Genomic DNA, 17,619 nt, shown 5'->3' with positions numbered 1-17,619 from the left:
TTCTGTACGTAAGAACGGTGTTTGGAAGTCAGAACCCAGAACACCAGCCAGATCCACCATGCTCACATTGTTTTGCCTATACAATAGCCTAGGTCAGCGTGAACCCTACCATGCCTCATTCAATATGCTTTCCCAGGAAAACAAACTCTTTCCCTGTTGTTTGGTGGGAAGCAACTAGTGTAATGGGAACGGATCAGAACCTTGCAGCTCAATTCCCTTCTTCTATACGAAAGATTTAGGTCGTCCTGAGCAAGCCATTCTGTACATCTGAGTTTCTCATTTTTCTGAAAAAGACCCCCACACACATACCCCCCCACACCCCCACCTCCTAAGGCCCAAACAATTTTAATGACTTTTCTGCACAGTGTGCCCCTAAGTGCAATACCTTTCCTCATAACTCTTGTTATAGACTTATTTTATGTTCCATTTTAATGTCTGCTGGGCTGAGGGGAAGCAAAGTAATAATCATGTAATTCTAGTTGAAGGTTTTCCTCCCCTTTCTCCTGGGCTGAAATCTAATAAAATATTATTTATTTGCATCTTTGGAGAGCTATTCACTAACATTCTTCAAATCCATAGGAAAGGGCTCGCAAAGGCAATGTCTTTATTGCTCTGCGAATGTTGTTCATTTTACTGTTTGTTTTAAATGCCATTTTACTGGGACCAGTGGATTTACATTACAGACCCGAAGAAGGATGTTATTTGGGGTGCACACAACAGATGCAAACTTTGGGCTGTGCTTCTCCGTACTCACTTCACAGTGACATATAACCATATAAAACCCTTCTCCCAGATTTCCCTTGCAAATAACTGAGCATACATAATGGTGGGGCTATTGCATGCCTGTTTATGGCCACCCCTGCCCTTTCTAAAAGTTACCCTGATAATTCTCTACCTGGGGGTGGATGTTTATACCTCTGCACACCAAAAGAGAGCTCCATTTTGCCTTTGAATCATTAAATGCACAGTTTTGCGAACGCTAATGAATACAATACTTTCGCAGTACACACAGTGGTTTAGGTAGACAATGGACACACGCTCTCCTAATGCATTTAGCAAACTTCCTTCCAGGTCTGGACTGAAATAGCTTGATTACTGGAGTCCTCATAAATTTTTTTTGCTCCCATTCTCCAAATGCAGAGAGTTGGAGCCGGATGCACACTTTTAGACCAAACTCATTCCATTCTGGCCTGATATTAGATCTGCTGCCCTTAGTTTTGTCCATGTAAATAATAATAATAATCCATTTGAAAGAAATGTCCAGAAAAGAAATACATCTAAATACAGCAAGAAGTAAATGCTCAGAATGATACTAATTTGGATACCTTATAAAGAGAGAGTACCTCTCCACCGCTCTAGAGGCCTCTGAAATTCTGCCAAATGCATAAATCCTGAATGCATCTTTTGAAAGATAAGAATGAGCTTGGAAAATGGATCATCAAAGAAACACGCAGTGCCAATAAAACAAACCACACACATACACAAAATTCTCATTCACTAGATCCCCGGCTCACAAACCTAGCAGATGGTAAGAGTTTCAAAAACTAAGCTTTGCAAATAGCAATCTGCTGTTCTGTCTAAGCCAGAGTCCTTTGCATGCTCAAGTCAATGCCATGCATATCACGCCAACACCAGGGACACACAACCATGCTCACATTAACTTAGACAATGGAAGTAATTAGGGTTGAAAATTCAAAACAAAAACAAACTAGCAATCATTATTTATGTAAGTTTTTATGTTTTGGGCTCACTTATAGTAGTACCATAGTTCTTTAAAACTCAACTCAAATGGTGTCATAGACAACTGACTTCAACTAGTGAGATGTTTCTTTGTTTTCATTTTGTTGTGCCCTTTTCTTTGTAAATTCTGAGCAGAACCTCCCATAAGGACACACAACGGCTGCCCCGTGAGGAAGGGACTCTAGGTCAGAAAGTCCTTTGTTCTTCCTCTTTGAGGATTCAGTCCATCCATCCTAGTATTTCTCCTGCTTGATACGCATCCTCAAACAACGGCTTTATCCCGTAAGCCCTGGAAGATCTTCGATTTGATGCTACCTGCAGGGATAACTGCCCTGGGACTCTAACCATGGTGGCAGAGTCAAAGGCTAGGTCCCCAGGAGGCACTGTTTGGACACAGCCCCATTTGTAGGTACGAAAGCCTCAGCCAAGAAGGGCATTCTGAAGACAGGTCCTAGTTTACAAATATCTAAGAGGATCACAGTTTTTAGATTTATTTTATTCTATGTGTATGAGTGTTTTACTCGGACGTATATGTGTGCACCATGTGCTTGCCTGGTGCAGGAGGAGATCAAAAGTGGGTACAGAATCCCTTGGAATTGGAGTTACGGATGGCTGTGAGCTGACATGTAGGCACTGGGAATTGAACCCGGGTCCTCTGCAAGAACAACAAGTGCTCTTAACCACTGAGCCATCTCTTCAACCCCCAATTTTTAATGCCCCCTTTTTTAAAGAAAACTTTTTCCAAAGTGTTAGGACTGTACTCTTTAAGGAAGAAAAAAAATAAAGCCACGTGGAAGAAATGAATTTTTAACAACGGGAGAGGGTGTGTGTTCTTTTCAAAAGCACCCCTTTGACCTCTTCTCACAAAGGGTGGAACTGTGGGGTGCCCTGCCTTGGCAGATCTTGTCGTGAAACTCAACACCTGGGATTTTAGCTGTGGCCACACCTTGTGAGAAGACAGTGGATGTAGCTATGAACAAAGCAGGTCTTGCCATGGTCCTTGGAGGATCCCCTGTATTAACAGCAATTAAAGAGCTGAGATGTAATTTCAGCCTCCTTCATGCCGGACCCCGCCTCACCTTCTGCAGGAAATGGGGCCCGAGTCAGCGGGGCATGACTATAATAGGAGTCTGTGAGTGGGGTACAGCGCAGGCATCGGTGTAAATCTGTCATAGACACACTCGAAGAGGAAGAAGGGCCCCCATACACTGTAGTCTTTACACTTTCTGATGCAGATACTGATTTATGGCACACCGGAAGCAGGGGGCCTTTGAGCCAAGGGGGCCCTGTGAATCAAGGCCATTTTGTAGGTTTCCGCCCGTTCCAAAGAACGACACATTTATAATTGTGCTTGAAGTCAGTCTCCTTCCAGCCCCAGGAGGCAGCACCATTTGGTTGAAATAAAACTGAGGACTTTTCCCCAACAGCTGGCCAGTCCTAGTTTCAAGTTTTAACAACAGGATGAAGGGATTGAACACTGTGGAGGGGATCAAAAGGCATTATGCCAGACTTTCAGAGACCCCCTTCCCAGGCCACCCCGTTTCCATATATCAGGTTCACCCCTAAGATGGCCAACCCCTCTTTGAAGCGCTCCCTCGCTTTGCTCATCCCACCCAAATGACTCTCTCAAGGAGATAAACTTAAAAAAAAAAAAAAAAATAAGATCCGGATGAGACCTCCAGGGAACTGTCTCCAAAGGGAAAAAAAAAGGAAAAGAGTCTGCTAAAAGTCAATGAAAACCCAGCCCAAAGTTAGTGTTAATTCATTAAAAACACGGTTTCAAAGTATCGCTAATAGAAGACTTCCTCCATGTAGCGAGTACTTGATTCAGAGAGTGACTCAAACATTAAAATCACACTTGGGGCGACTCCCGTGGTCCTGGCAGGCCAAGTGCAATATTTTCCCTGTGAGGCATGCCCGTACTATAAAAAGAATGTGATGTTTGAAAACTAGTGTCTCTGCTCTGGGCTGGCATTCAAAGCCTCCCCGAGCCCCCCCTGCCACATTTCAAGAATACAGTATGAATCACGATCATGTGATGAACCCCTCCTTGCCAAATTCTTTCATGCTGCTACCACAGTGTGTTCCCTCTTAGGTCTCTGCCAGCAGCTCCTGTCCCCTAGCCAAGACCATCATCGGGAGTGTTGGTGGAGAGGCAGAGCCCTCTCTCTGCTCCAGACTCGCCGGCCCCGGAGACAAGGAGGCGCGTTATTGTAAACACTGCAATGGCTGATCTGACGCGGTAGGGCTAGGGGGTGGGTGAGAGATAGGACAGAGAAACTGTAGCAGAAAGGATGAGACACAGGGAAAGGGGTCTGCTGATCCAGGATGGTGGTCTCTGTCCGGCTGGCGTGGGATTGGGTTCCTGAAATTCACTGCCCTTTAATCCTCCCGGTTAGGATGGCCACCGACGGACGTCTTGGGGGAGGAAACTGAGTCCGGCTGTGCTAAGTGCCACACTGCAGGAAGGCAGCAAAGGGAGACGGAGAGGCCTACAACTCTAGCTTGTCCAGCTCTCTTATTTATCTCGACGGTGCCCCCCCCCCCATGCATCAGCTCAGACTTGGGGTAGCCAGGAAGCCCTTCTTTGATCATCTCGGTCCCCCTACATGTTTACAGTACAACTTTCAACAGGACATATCATATGTAGGCAAGTATCTGTCACCCCAGGGAACAATCACAGGGTCATTCTTCCACAGAACCCTCCTTGATCCGTTCCTATCATCCCAGAGGCTACCCTGGGGGTCACCATGGAAACCAGGAGAGTGTCTGAGGGGAAAATATTGTTTTTCAACATAGTGAATCACTGATGGAACCACTCGGGGTTTATCCCCGACGTAACCACTGTGCTTCCTTGGTGTTCGTCTATGGCCGCGGTTCGCGGCAGAGAGCTTGGCGGCTTTCTGCGAAGTCCTCTGTGGTAAGCCTCACACTACCTGGGTCCTCAGAGGCAGAAATGGATGGTGAACCTGGGAAGCTCTCTGGAGTGACGTCTATCTATCCCCGTCTTCCTAAATGGGCCATTAGGTACTACGGTTTGGCATCAAAGCAGTGTTTACATCAGAAGACGTGTGTGCCAAGAGATAGATGAAGGAACTGTAAAAAAAAAACCCACAAAAGAAGTGGTTGTGTGGACCTCAGCATTTCGGGGGGCGGGGGCGCAGGGCTCAGCATTTCACGGACTTCTGTTCTGCATGAGGACAAAGTCTGTGCGGAAGTAGGAGGGAGGAGGGAGGATGGCCTATGTGCCCAGTTTGAGCGTGATGTTGGATACAGCTGCTCCCCGCCCCTCAAAGGTTTTATATTTGACACAGGATGTTAGAAACATAGTATTTGGAATAACACCAGGCGTGGGCGTTACTCTCTTCCTCATTGATCAGTTCATAGGAATATATTCCTGAAAGGTTCAGAAGGGTTATATAAAAGGACTCAAACCAATGCCTGCTAATTTATCCGGTCCACTTCACCCAGCAGACATGGATTATACAGCCAGTATGTCTCAGGCTGGGCTAAGGGTGGAGCGTACAGAGAAACACAAAACGGGGGTTCTCTCCCGGTGGTGGTGAAATACAATCCAATAAAATCCAAAAGGAACGGGGGTGAGGCAGTGAGATGGTTCATCAGGCAAAGGCGTTGTTACCCACGGAACCTGGTGGCCTGAGTTCAATCCTGGAAACCGCAGTGGTGGAAAGCCCAGAACTGACAAGTGCCTCTCATCTCCACACACACGCAGTCAGCCTGCACACACATAGCTTTAAAAAAAAAAAAATCAATGAATTCAAACAGAAATGGGTGGCAAAACAGGATGCCCCTGAAGCCAAGCTGCCCTGCCGGCTCTGCCGTTGGCCGTGGGCAACTTTATCTCCGCGCCTTGCTCTTTTCATCAGGGGAATGAGGATGATGGGAACACTTATCTCATGGGGTTTCTTTCTCAAAGGAAACACAATCCTCACAATAGCCAGGGTATGCGCTTTCCCATGACCTAATCCACTTCCCAACGACGACGGTTTGTCAACAACCATCTACCTCCAGCATCAGCGGCAGCCTTTGGGCCCCAGTGCCTCCTGGGCCTCCTCTGCTGTGTTCCCAGCATCCTGGAGTAGAACCTCTCTAAATCCCCCGCCTGCTTTTATCCGCGGGCGTGGGCATCTGAACACTCAGTTACGAGATACATGTTTACTCTGTTACTATATGAGGGTACTACCGGGTGGCCCATGAACGTCTACGCCCCCCTGACCATCCTCAATCCAGGGCCAGCATCACTTTGTCAGAAGGTGGGACACAGATGCCGAACCACACTGGCAGCTCGTGGTGCACCGTGTGTGTTTGAGTTCCGAGAGAAAAAAATAAATAAATTGAATAAAATAAATTCTTTTCTCGGGGGGGGGGGGGCGCGTGTTGAGAGAGGAAAAAAAAAATGACAGTGGTCCTGTATTCATTATACCAGTTTTAGCAAAATCCAAATGAGAGGGGCCTAGAGTGATGGCTCCGTGGTTAAGAGCACTGGCTGATCTTCCAGAGAGGACCAGGGTTCTATTCCTGGCACCTACATGGTGGCTCACAACCCTCTGTAACTCCAGTCCCTGGGGATCTGACCCCCTCTTCTGGCCTCTGTCAGGACCAAGCATGTATGCAAGTGCCCAGACATACATGCAGCCGAAACACCTGCATTCATTAAATAACTAAATAAGAGTTAAGAAAACGAAAGAAGCCTTAACTGCCTATCCAGATGCTCAACGTTATGTGGCGGGGGCGATCATGAAGCTCGAGAGAGCAGGACCAAGTAGCCCAGGCCTGTAATCCTACCTTTTCAGGAGACTAAAGCGGGAAGATCACAGGTTCAAGGCTAGCCTAGGCTAGAGCTCAGGGCCAGCCTAGACAACTTGATGTGATGAGATGACCCCTTGTGTTTCAGGATTGTTTTTATGTACAGGGCCAGCGGGATGGCTCAATGGGTAAAGGCTCTTGCTTCTGATCCTGACAACCCCCAGGACCTGCAGGGTGGAGGGAGGGGACTGGACCGATCCCTGCAAATTGCTCCCTCATCTCTGCCTGCTTACACGTGTAACTCCTTGAATTCTATAACGTTCCAGGGGCTGGGTTTGAATCCACACCCCATCCTCTAAGTACCTCTCTGCTGTCTTGTAGCCAATCTCCTTCCCTGTAAAGGCCCTGCAAGAAAGAAGGCTCAGAAGAACCTCCTTACTGAGGGGAGGCGGCAGCAGGGACTGGGGGAGCTGGAGAACCTTCAACTCAACCGAAATGGCAGACGGAAAGCCGTCTGAGGAGAGCCCTTAAAATTCTGCTCAGCGGCCCAACTTCTTCAGCATCTCAATCCCCCACACTATATGCCACTTACTCCACGGCCACTCTTTTGCAAGTGAGAAAGACACAGCCATAAAGACACACATGCAATTCCAGCTGAAGGATCTGGTCTTTCTCTTGATTGACTTAATTCAATGACTCCCCTTTAAGAAGGGTAATTCCGTGGCATGCTACTCAACACTTTCCCATCACATAGTTTTGAACTTCTGTCTCAGCCATTGGTTGTCCATACTCTTATCTTTTTTTTTGTTGTTGTCGTTATGGTGGTTTTTGCTGTCATTCTTACATGAGGCAGGAAACATGGGAAGGGCAGCTAGCCTTGCAAATGCCTTGGCCAAAAAGAAACCGATTTGCAATATGGAGGGTGTGCTGTAAGGGATGTAAGTGGTCCAAGGTGTCATTTATTCCCGGGGAGTGTGTGCACCTTCCAGAGGCCGCCACCAGGGCCGCTGGTGCACAAACAAACGAGAATGAGACACACATTAGCTCATGTGATAAATCACAGCGTGTGCCAAATGGAAGAGAACAAAAACTTGGAGGAAAACAGTTTGTTTTCAATCTGCAAGGATATTAATAAAAAACCAAAGCCCAGCATTGTGGCTACAGTTCCCAGGAAGAACTGTGTTCTCCAGCCAAAAGAGCCGAACAACAAAACTCCGTGTCTCTGAACTATGTATCTCGTGGATGTCATTCAAACCCGTTATTTATCATGAACACGGCTGCCTGGAAACACGCCTCTCTGTAACTCGGGCACTGGGAAAGAACACCCAAGGACAGAGTTCCATGACAAAATGTGTAATTCAGACACAAGACAGCCAACAAATGCAATTTGACCTATTATATGACAGTTCAAAAGCAAAAGCTTTTTCAGATAGAAATCCGAAGGAACTCTAATTAAATTAAAACAAAAACTAATTTGCCGTGCCTGAAAGAAGGGAAAGCAGAGAAATAAGCATGCTTTTTTTTTTTTTTTTTTTTTTTTTTGAGACAGGGTTTCTCTGTGTAGCTTTGGTGTCTGTCCTGGAACTCACTCTGTAGACCAGGCTGGCCTCGAACTCACAGAGATCCGCCTGCTTCTGCCTCCTGAGTGCTGGGATTCAAGGCGTGCGCCACCACCGCCCAGCTATGCACACTTCTTAAAACACTCTCAATTCGCATATAATTCATACTACAGACAGAAAGGAGAGGGCAAATTATGTAACTGGACAGCATCTAAAAATACAGCTGTGGGAAGGCTAGTTCTGACTGAGCATGCATTTGATACCACGGTAAGACAATTCCCATTTGGAAATCACCAGTGGTTAATGCTTTAAGTCAACATTTATATGATACTTGGTACACTCCAGGTGCAGTGTGAACTACTTGACATATGAACGGATTGAAGGGCCTCCACAGCCTTTATCCACAGCATTGTCCATTCCATTCTGCAGCCCAAGCAACAAAGCCAGAGAGTCCGACCGAGCACTCAGAAGGAAGAAGCAAGATTGTTCATGGTGTCTTATCTGGGAATATTTACAGTTTAGGAGGTAGCCCTGGCAATAATGCATCCAGCCCTTTATTGACAGGTGGCGAAGCTGCCTGACAGACACTTTAAGTCCCACGTAGGAAAAGGCGGAGATTAAGAGTCAACCAGGCCGTACCACCGTGGCTTAGCACAGGGTACGTACTTGGCCAGAAGCCCCGGGGAAGCTACTGGACCTTGGCCAGAAGCCCCGGGGAAGCTACTGGACCTCAAGCCCTGCCTTCCTGCTGGACCGTTTCTCTGGGCTGTAGAAAGCCAGCGAGATATGGCAGAGCGCTTTCGCGATGCCTGGCCCTCCGGGAGGGCTGAGGAAATGCCCGCTGTCGCTACAAGCGGCTCACCAGTTGGTTTCCGAACAGGGGACAAAACACTTTCAGAGGAAGAGGATGGAGCTTCTCAGCCCTATACGGAGCTGGGCCTAAGGAGACAAGAAGCATGTTATTACTAGGGCTTTCTCCTGGGGCGCCATTGCTCACGGCCACCTCTCTCTCCCTCTCCTACTCCTAGGACGATCTTTCTGCCCTTAAGGAAGTGTTTTCCATCAGGCTGTCACTTTGAACTTGAACTTTTAAAACTCTAGGCACCAGCATTAGGCGTGAAGTCTGAACACAGACACTCTCCTCTTGACCCACGTCCCCCTGCTTCAAGCTGGGCTCTTCCTGGAAACATGGATGGACCCGGCATGCTGGTCCTGCCGCTCCCATGTGGGGAGGTCAGAGGACAACCTGTCCCTCTATGATGTAGGCTTCCTGGATTGAACTCCTCGGGTCATTTGGCTCAGAGGCTAGCAACTTTACCAGGCAAGCTGTTTTGCTTGCCCAGTCACTGTGATCTCGGATTAAAATGTGTCCCTTAGGAAAAGCGACTCTCGATCACAGATCCGTGTACTTAAAACCAAGCAACGCTGACTGAAGGGAGTCTTACGGTGATGGGCACTGTGCCGCGGACTTTGTTTACATTCCGTCATTCACTTCTTACTACTCGTAAAGTTATTACTTCCATCCCCATTTTCCGGATGGGATGATGAAGGCTGAACGGCTAGAAGTACCTGTTCTAGGTTACGGGATCCTTAGCCACCCATCTATTAAAACCCAACAGAAGTGAAGGCGGGCCTTCGGAAGACGCGATTTCCACTCCTAAAGGGTCCGCTACCCAGATGTGCAGCGTGCTCGCTCCGTGGGCCTCAGTTTCCCAACCTTGGGAAGATTCAGCCATGCTCCGGGGTCTCCCGGCTTTGTTTTGAGTGCTCAGCTGCTCTGGCTGGGCCTCCTCAGGCTCTGCCCTGTTTTGTTTCTGCTGCTGGACCCGGGACAGACCCAGTCCTGGCAGCCGCTCAGTGGAGCCCAGCAGAGGTCCCCCTCCCCCCCCCCCCCCGCGCCGCCCCACACTGCTGGCAGCTTCAGTATGAACCCAAAGGGTGTGCAAGGGCCAACTGGCAGAACCACACAACTAGCAGCCGGATTCTCCCTCCCGGGAGCCACGGAAGGGCGGCACGCCTTCTGGCCGGCTCACGGCAAAGGTTGCTTTGGGCACTCAGTCACAGCGGTGTCTGGTGCTAGCCTCCCTTAGGGCAGGGCAGACGGACTTGGTGAGAGACTGATGACTGGGAGGTAATGGATGCTCTGTGGTCCCATGCCAGCAGCTGACCGCCCAGAGACAGGAGATGGAAACACGGATCTGCAAAAGGCACATCCAAACCTCACAGCCTGGACCTCCGAGTAAGCTGCAGAACCAGCCCTGCCAGGCTCTGCCTCAGGACACGTCTGTGCTAAAGGGGAAAGGATGCAATTGCGGTGTGTGTGTGTGTGTGTGTGTGTGTGTGTGTGTACACCCCTTCCCTCAAAAGCTGCAATGTGGGGTCCTAGGATCAGCAGGGCTGCTCTCCAGCACTTGCTCTGTCTGGGAATTGGGGGCTGTGGAGGGAGGAGATTCTCTTCCTTTTCCCTTCCAGTCTCTCCCCTGGCCTGGGACAATGCTGAGGCCTGGACAGTTCCAATCACAACTGGATCTTCCCACTGCTTAGTAGCACACCAGAGGATTTACTGGAGTGGTGTTTGTTTTGTTTCGGTACTATTAAGCAAGATTGCTTCATAATCCTTTCTGTGTTTTTAGCCAAGTCATATTTACATATCCTGGCCAGCGAGCGCGTGATTAACCCAGGACACTTGCAGAGAGAAGGTAACTGGGCTACTGACACAAACAACATCTGTACTGAGGAACAGGATGCCACCAAGAATGGGACCCCAAACTCTCAAACTGGAGACACTCTGGGACAAGGAGAAGCTGCGGAGGTAGGTTTTGAAGAGGCCAGCATTTCTTTCCCGACTTCTCCTTTTCCCTCAGGATAGATGGATGCCCACAGCATCTTCAACACAGTAACAGTGATTCACTGCCCTATTAATACCAAGGCGGAGACTTGCTACCCTTCACAATCTCCCAAACCAACCAGAAAACAAGCTATGTTTGCACAGACGGTCCGGAAATGACCAAATGCATCAGCATGTCTGTAAATGAATGTTGTCAATATTTACTGGGTGATGCTTTCATGTGACAGAATCAGACCCAACATCAGCCTCCGTCTTTCACTTCATGGAAAGGCTGCATGGAGCCAGTTATGATTAATATCACTTCTTTAAAATGCAACTAATGAGCCACCAGAACGTTAAATGGAGATCTGCAGCTGGTGTGGTGGGGTTTTTATTGTTGTTGTTGTTTGGTTTTTGTAAAAAGAAACCTTAGCCTCAAGATCCAGAGTCTTGGAACAAGGTCTGCTCATCAAAGAGAAGTCATTTCACATTCTCCTAGAAATACCAGTGAGATCTTGACTGGACACTGTCCAGTTCTCAGGCAAACATGTCACATACTCATTCACAGTCCTTCCTTCCTCTGTCTCTCTGTCTCTCTGTCTGTGTGTCTGTGTCTGTGTGTGTGTGTGCGCGCGCGCGCGCGCGCGCACGCGCGCGCACATTCCTCTCTCTCTCCTATTTTCAGCTAATCCTTCCATATAGCCACGTCTCACACCCTCTCCAAGTCACGGATCCTCTGTAAGCACACATCTTACTCTCCTTAACATTTAGGGACCATATTGGGTCCTTCTATTTTCCTACCTAGTCCTAAGATGACTTACTTGAGCATGAGACATTGTTTGCGGCAGCTTCCATTCATTCATTTCATTCATCAGCAGATACCTTCGCTGCACAAAAATACTGACAAAATACTTTTCACGACTTTCACCTCGCCCTTCTAGAAAAAGGCCAGCAAACAAAGGAGAAGCCACACTGGGAAGTTTGGGGAGTACCCATCGGGGGCAGGGCAGACACAGGAGGACGGGCAGAGGTCTGAGTACTCTGTTCGGAACAGAAACGCTCTGAAATGGATCCCGATTGTCCCTTTGGACCACGCTCTGCCTCTGGTATCACACAGCAGTGATCTGCAGTGACTGGCCAAGCTCGGCGAATGGGATTTCAGGATTGGAAGGGGCACTTCCCAGCTTTAGCTGTCTACATTTTTTTTTCTTTTTTTTGTAACTACTTGCATACTTTTGGTCAACCACTGTAAAATAAACAGTCCTTCCCAAATGTTTTTGTTGTCTTTGACAGTGCAGCAATAATTCACTTGGGATGCCAAGGAACAGCATCACACTGAAGGCCGCTGCCGCTGCCGCTGCTGCTGCTGGGAGGCTGGCTTTTTATGATTTCTATTCATCAAGTTGTTCTCATGTGAAGGGATGCCAGACTGAAGAGAACATAGAACATTTGGGAGCTGTGTTAAATTTACATCTTCACCCCGTGGGCCCATCAAAATACATATGTGTGTATGTGTGTGTATGAACACGTGAACACACACACACACACACACACACACGTATATAAACATAGTTCTATGCACACTTCACATATACCTGAAACAACATTCATCTTAAAGCATTTGCTGGTTTTGTACTTGGACTTTTGTTTCAAACTTGAAGTGTAGTTTTCAAATTATGGTAATTTTTATCCATGCAAACGAAAGTTTGAATTAATATTTATTCCTGCTTGGAAATGTTTGGGGGAAAGCATGTTCTAACACGTTTTATGCTTACTTAGTATTCTTGATCCATTTTCTCTTCCATTCACATAGTAAAAGTATGTAGAAAAGGTGTATATATATATATATATATATATATATATATATATATATATATATATATAATTTATGTACATATACACATATATCAAACTTGATATAGTTTATTCAAAAGAGCTTGACTTTCTTTTGGAGTTGGGGGATTATTGATAGCAGTTACTGATAATAAAGCTGAATAAATTAGACTTCTGTGCCAAGAACATGAAAGGGTAAGAAATAACCTGAGAAAGCCCACAGACTGCGCGCTATTGCCCAGGATGTCTTTGCGGAAGACAACATTGGAAGGAAGAGATTGGAGTCTGGGTGGTTTGTGCACCAGCACCCGCCAGCCTGCACCGCGTGCCTGGAGCGGGAAGTCTCCACTGCCTATGGAAAGATGTTGCACTGAATGGAAGTGCGGAGGCCGGGAGTTCATCATGCAGACCATCACACCTGCCTGCACTCCTTGAAAGGGATTCACCCGAAATGTTGGGGCTGGCTTTGGGCTTCTCCAGCAGAGAGCAGTGAAATACTGTCAATAAACTGACTTCTGGAAATCACAGGATGGCCAGCCAGGGGACGCCAAAGCAGAGCTGGCAGGCCCGGCAGACTCCAAAAGAAACCGCATTTATAGATTTAAAAAATATTCACTCAAAACTTGACACCCTGGTTTTATTCACACCATTGCATAGATTTAGAGGGTTCAATATTAGTGTCACTTGGGAATAAGGAAGACAATTCCAAGGAAAAGGAATGTTTCCCAGAAGGGGCTACCGCTTTGAACTCCACCATTCCGACAAGGCTGCACGTCTGCCCTCAGGATCGTCTTCAGGTCTGTCCTGGAACCCTGCCGCCCACCTCTGCCCATCTTCCTGCCTCCTTTGCTGCCAGCACGGTAAAGGCTGGGGGGGATGGAGAAGCAGTTGGTGCGTACAAGGTTGGAGACAAAACCCTGTTGCTAAGAGCCAGTTTGGGAGGACTGAGAACAGTTTTCTTCGATGGCTGGAGTTCAAAACGAGGTTCACAGCTGGGGTGTGTGTGTGAAGGGTGCTTCCAGGTGAGGTGATTTCTGGCATTAAACATGGTCTTGTTGACACTGCTGCCCAAACACCTCGCTGCTAAGTGGGGTGAGGGCGAAGGGTGCAGCGTAAATAGGGTCTTCTTCTTCTTCGGATCAACAATAGCCCCGCGACAGGACAGAGTATTAGTGAGTGGAATGGTTGTGCTTCGCTGCTCTTAACAAAAACATCCATTTTCACCAAAGAAAATATGGGGCTCTGCAGTTCCACCATGCGGTGCACGTGATTCGATCTGATAGGTTTTCTTAGGCACAAAAGAGTGTAGTCTTTTTTTTTTTTTTAAGAAGAGATATCAGAGAAAGGAATCTAAAAATTCCAGATGAATTCATCTGCTTTAGTAAGGTTGGAAATGATACTGTATGTAAATACTACACAAATTCGTAGATGGGTGCTTTACCCACGCCGAAATTTTCCCCCTCCTTGTCTTCAAAGCGCTGGACGCCAATGCCAGCCTCTGCATGCAGGCTGCCAATAGACAGAGTGAGTGAGGCACGGGGCAAGCACACCTCAATGGGGAGAGGGCCGTGTGGCGCGGTGCCCGAGGAGCACGCTGTCCAGTGGAGGGAACTTGGAGAGACTGATTCACATCAAAAGACAGGCTTCAGTTTTTTGTTTTGTTTTGTTTTTCCCCCAGTGATCGCTGTCGCCTGACCTTGCTCTGTGAGTTCTCCTCAGCCATACGATCTGCTGGTCTCGAAGAATGCCACTCCCTCTCCCTACCCTTTCCAACCACCTCTGTGGAGGAAAACCTCCCGGGAAAAAGAAAATAGCTCCAGAGAGCAGGCAAGCCTTCAGCCAGTACGCCACGATGCCCTGGCTTCCTGCTGCCGGGACAGACTCAAAGGCAGAGTTGCAGGTGACAAGAACATTGCCCTGTCCCAGGTCAGCGTTCCGTCCTTTGCCTTGGTCCCGGTGGTTGTACAGAAAGCCCGTCTTTAACTAACTCTTTCTCCCCCACCACCACCACACTTTTTTTTTTTTTTTTGTTCTTATCAGTTCAAACAAGAACAATGAATTCCTCAGGCCCACAAGAATGTGACAAGGTGTCAACAAAAGCAGCCAGGAAGGTGATGTATGGCCCAGGCAGCGCCCATAAATCACTTCACAGCCAGGGCTACAAAGGAAAAGCCAGCCACCCAGAGCCCAGAGTCTGAGGCCCTCACACCTACCCTGCTCCAGCTCCAGTGTCCCTGAAGAGGCTCACCTGTACACACACACACACACACACACACACACACCACACACGCACGCACACACGCATGTATGCACGCATGCATACCAGTCCCATCCCTACTGTTCAAGGGTTAAGATAAGTGCTTTCCCCAATGCAGCAAATACTGCACAGATGTGTTAGAACGCTATATAATTTAATGTGCTTCAGGGACGTGTATTTACATGGCTTTCCTAAAGGCTGTCTGGAAAATTCTAGTTGAAACTTTAATTTAAAAGTTTATGAATGGCAAAAGCATTTGTTCTTAGGTAACAATGTAATCTGAAGACACTTTAGGCTTCAGTGGTGAAAATGATTTTAAGGTTTCAAAAATCATAATCCAAAGCCAGGAGAAGCATGAGTTCTAGGCCAGCCTGTGCTACATGTCTCAAACAACTAAAACCATTCAGAAGTAGAAACTGTTGTATTGAAAATTACCAATCTAGAATCCCTTTCTAGGCTCATAAGACATGGATCGCTTGAAAGGAGAATTTAGTACGGTGCTGTGTATGTGCTAAAATGAGGAGTGAAATGGTCTCCTCTGTCTGTCTTATGCAAAGCAGCCTATAGGCAAATATTAAAAATCAAAGAAGATGTTTTATGCCCGAGTCTCAATAGGTTGAGCTCTGCTCTGCGATTTGGGGAAGAGTGTGCCATATATATGGAGTGCAGATCTTTGAAAAGATCTAAATGCAAATGACCGACGAATTCCATAGCAACTTAGAATCCATTCTGTGGAAACCATGATCCAGAATTCCTAATGTTTTTCTTTAAAGTAACTTGCATGTACGGTAAGGTGGAACACAGCAGTTCCATAAACCCTTTAAGCATATATGATAAATATGATGCATGCATACGATAAACTGAATTGCAGCTGCTACATTCCTGTAAAGAAGCATGTTTAGAAGAAAGACAAAGGCTTTCTAAAGAAACAGTTTTGTCAAAAACTGAAGACAAAATAACAAGAGATAATGCCCCTCCCGAATTTTTCACAGTGAGAGACCAGAACGAGCCAGATAGGATGCAGCTCGATTTCTTCTAAGTACTTTTTATTTTTGGACAAAATGTTCTAAAATGAGCTGGAGAAGCAGAGCTGGGCTCTTCGCTACTGGCTAATCTTACTTTTTCTCCCGTGACTATAAAAACAATTCAGAGATAAGAGGAAACAGAAATAAAAATTAGAGCATCTGCAGAATTAGTACTTCAGACTGTCTGCGGATACCAGCTGTCATATGAAAAACAAACTGAATACATGAAACTTCCTATAAAGCATTATCTGTCATAAATACTGGTCTTTGAACTAAGGGACCCATGGTTTCTATGAATTGCAGTTTCTAGTGCATGTAAGTAAATCACCTGAATATAAAACCATTTTCTTATTTGCAACCACAACTGTCCTATTAAATAGTGAAACAACCTGGCTATGAGTGTTGTTAACACAACCAGAGAAGTATACAGTAAGCCACCATGAGTCTATCTTCTAGAATGGCAATGGGGGAGTGAAAATTCAATTTAGGGTTGTACTGGAGGAATTGTTTCTTGTGTTAACCACTCAATGCTACGTAGCAATGTGAAATTCTGTAATGTTACACATCTGTAACTTAAAACAAAACCTACTGTGTGTGGCTCCAGGATCAAGGTACACAGTAGGTCTAAAACAGTGTTCGTACAGGGCAAAAACCTTTCTGGATGGATGAAGGGAGGTGAGAACCTACTAGTACCTGTAAATCTGTGAGAGTCTAATACTTCTGCAGCAGAAACACCTGTAAAAAGGCCTCTTGCGACGTGACTCTAGTTACCTGAGATGGGGTTGCAAACTGGACCGTGGAAAGGGGGGCCAACCATTTAATGTTGCCCATCCTTTGAAGAATCCCTTGAGAAGACATCAAGCTTCATCACATAAGTATACGTATATCTTAGGAATATGCATGTTATACACATGTGCATAATTTCTATGTCCAATAAGGCACTTTCTATCAAGCTTTTCTATGGGAAGTTAAGCTTATCAATATATGTGGTTCACTGACAGTAATACTAAAGGTCTTCTTTCCCATAATGATCACCGTCCTCCAAGATGAAAAGCACACCTGATATCATGAGTAACTATGGCCATCTATAATTAACTTGACTCAATGTCCCAAAGAAAAGATACTGAGAGGAAATCAGGCTTTCCCGTTGACACTGTGTTAGAACGTTTCCACGGTCCCCTTCATTTCTGACATCCCCGGCACCAGAATCCAAAGGGATTGTCATGGAGACCCAGACCCCAGAACGTGGACACGATATTCATTCCTCGGATGCTTTTTACGACGGACACTGTGCTCCGCATTCCAAACTCAAATATCAGTGAACCGGAAGTGGTTTCGTGCAGGAAAAGGACATTAGTGAACAGCCGTAGCACATCGTGCGTGACCCGTGTTCTGCGTCAGGGGTGTGTTAACTGCCTCATGGTAAAGAGGAAATAGCCATGAGATGTGAGAGGGGGGACCACCATATCGCAAATGGGTTTGTGGCGATGCGTTGACATTTTTCTTTTTTTCAGACGGAAAAAAAATAAAATAAAAAAAAGAAAGAAAGTACAATCTGACCACAGGTGTGAAAGAGCCCATGCAAGTTTGAACAACAACAACAACAAATCT

At 46.6% G+C, this 17,619-nt stretch overlaps 2 protein-coding genes across 3 annotated transcripts in view; one reads left to right on the top strand and one right to left on the bottom strand.

The window, feature by feature from the left end:
* Hmga2 (high mobility group AT-hook 2) overlaps window positions 1-17,619 on the bottom strand; it is a 123,023-nt gene that overhangs the window by 59,444 nt on the left and 45,960 nt on the right. The gene's annotated exons all lie outside the window — the stretch shown is intronic.
* LOC143269335 (uncharacterized) lies at window positions 10,036-12,673 on the top strand. Its single transcript, XM_076554406.1, has 3 exons — window positions 10,036-10,305; window positions 10,700-10,878; window positions 11,835-12,673. Exons 1-3 carry the CDS (start codon window positions 10,251-10,253, stop codon window positions 12,024-12,026), a joined length of 426 nt encoding a protein of 141 aa, XP_076410521.1. The 5' UTR covers window positions 10,036-10,250; the 3' UTR covers window positions 12,027-12,673.

This window comes from Peromyscus maniculatus, chromosome 18 (assembly GCF_049852395.1).
Source record: "Peromyscus maniculatus bairdii isolate BWxNUB_F1_BW_parent chromosome 18, HU_Pman_BW_mat_3.1, whole genome shotgun sequence".
NCBI classification, from domain to species: Eukaryota; Metazoa; Chordata; class Mammalia; order Rodentia; family Cricetidae; genus Peromyscus; species Peromyscus maniculatus.
The sequence above is the reverse complement of the archived record's forward strand: the minus strand, read 5'-3'. Positions and strand labels throughout refer to the sequence as shown.

Excerpts from the sequence above, each read along its gene's own strand:
- LOC143269335 (XM_076554406.1), top strand. The coding sequence starts at position 10,251 with ATGGAAACACGGATCTGCAAAAGGCACATCCAAACCTCACAGCCTGGA. Across the intron at positions 10,306-10,699 it reads CTCACAGCCTGGACCTCCGA|CCAAGTCATATTTACATATC; the intron begins GTAAGCTGCAGA and ends CTGTGTTTTTAG. Across the intron at positions 10,879-11,834 it reads GACAAGGAGAAGCTGCGGAG|AAAAAGGCCAGCAAACAAAG; the intron begins GTAGGTTTTGAA and ends TCGCCCTTCTAG.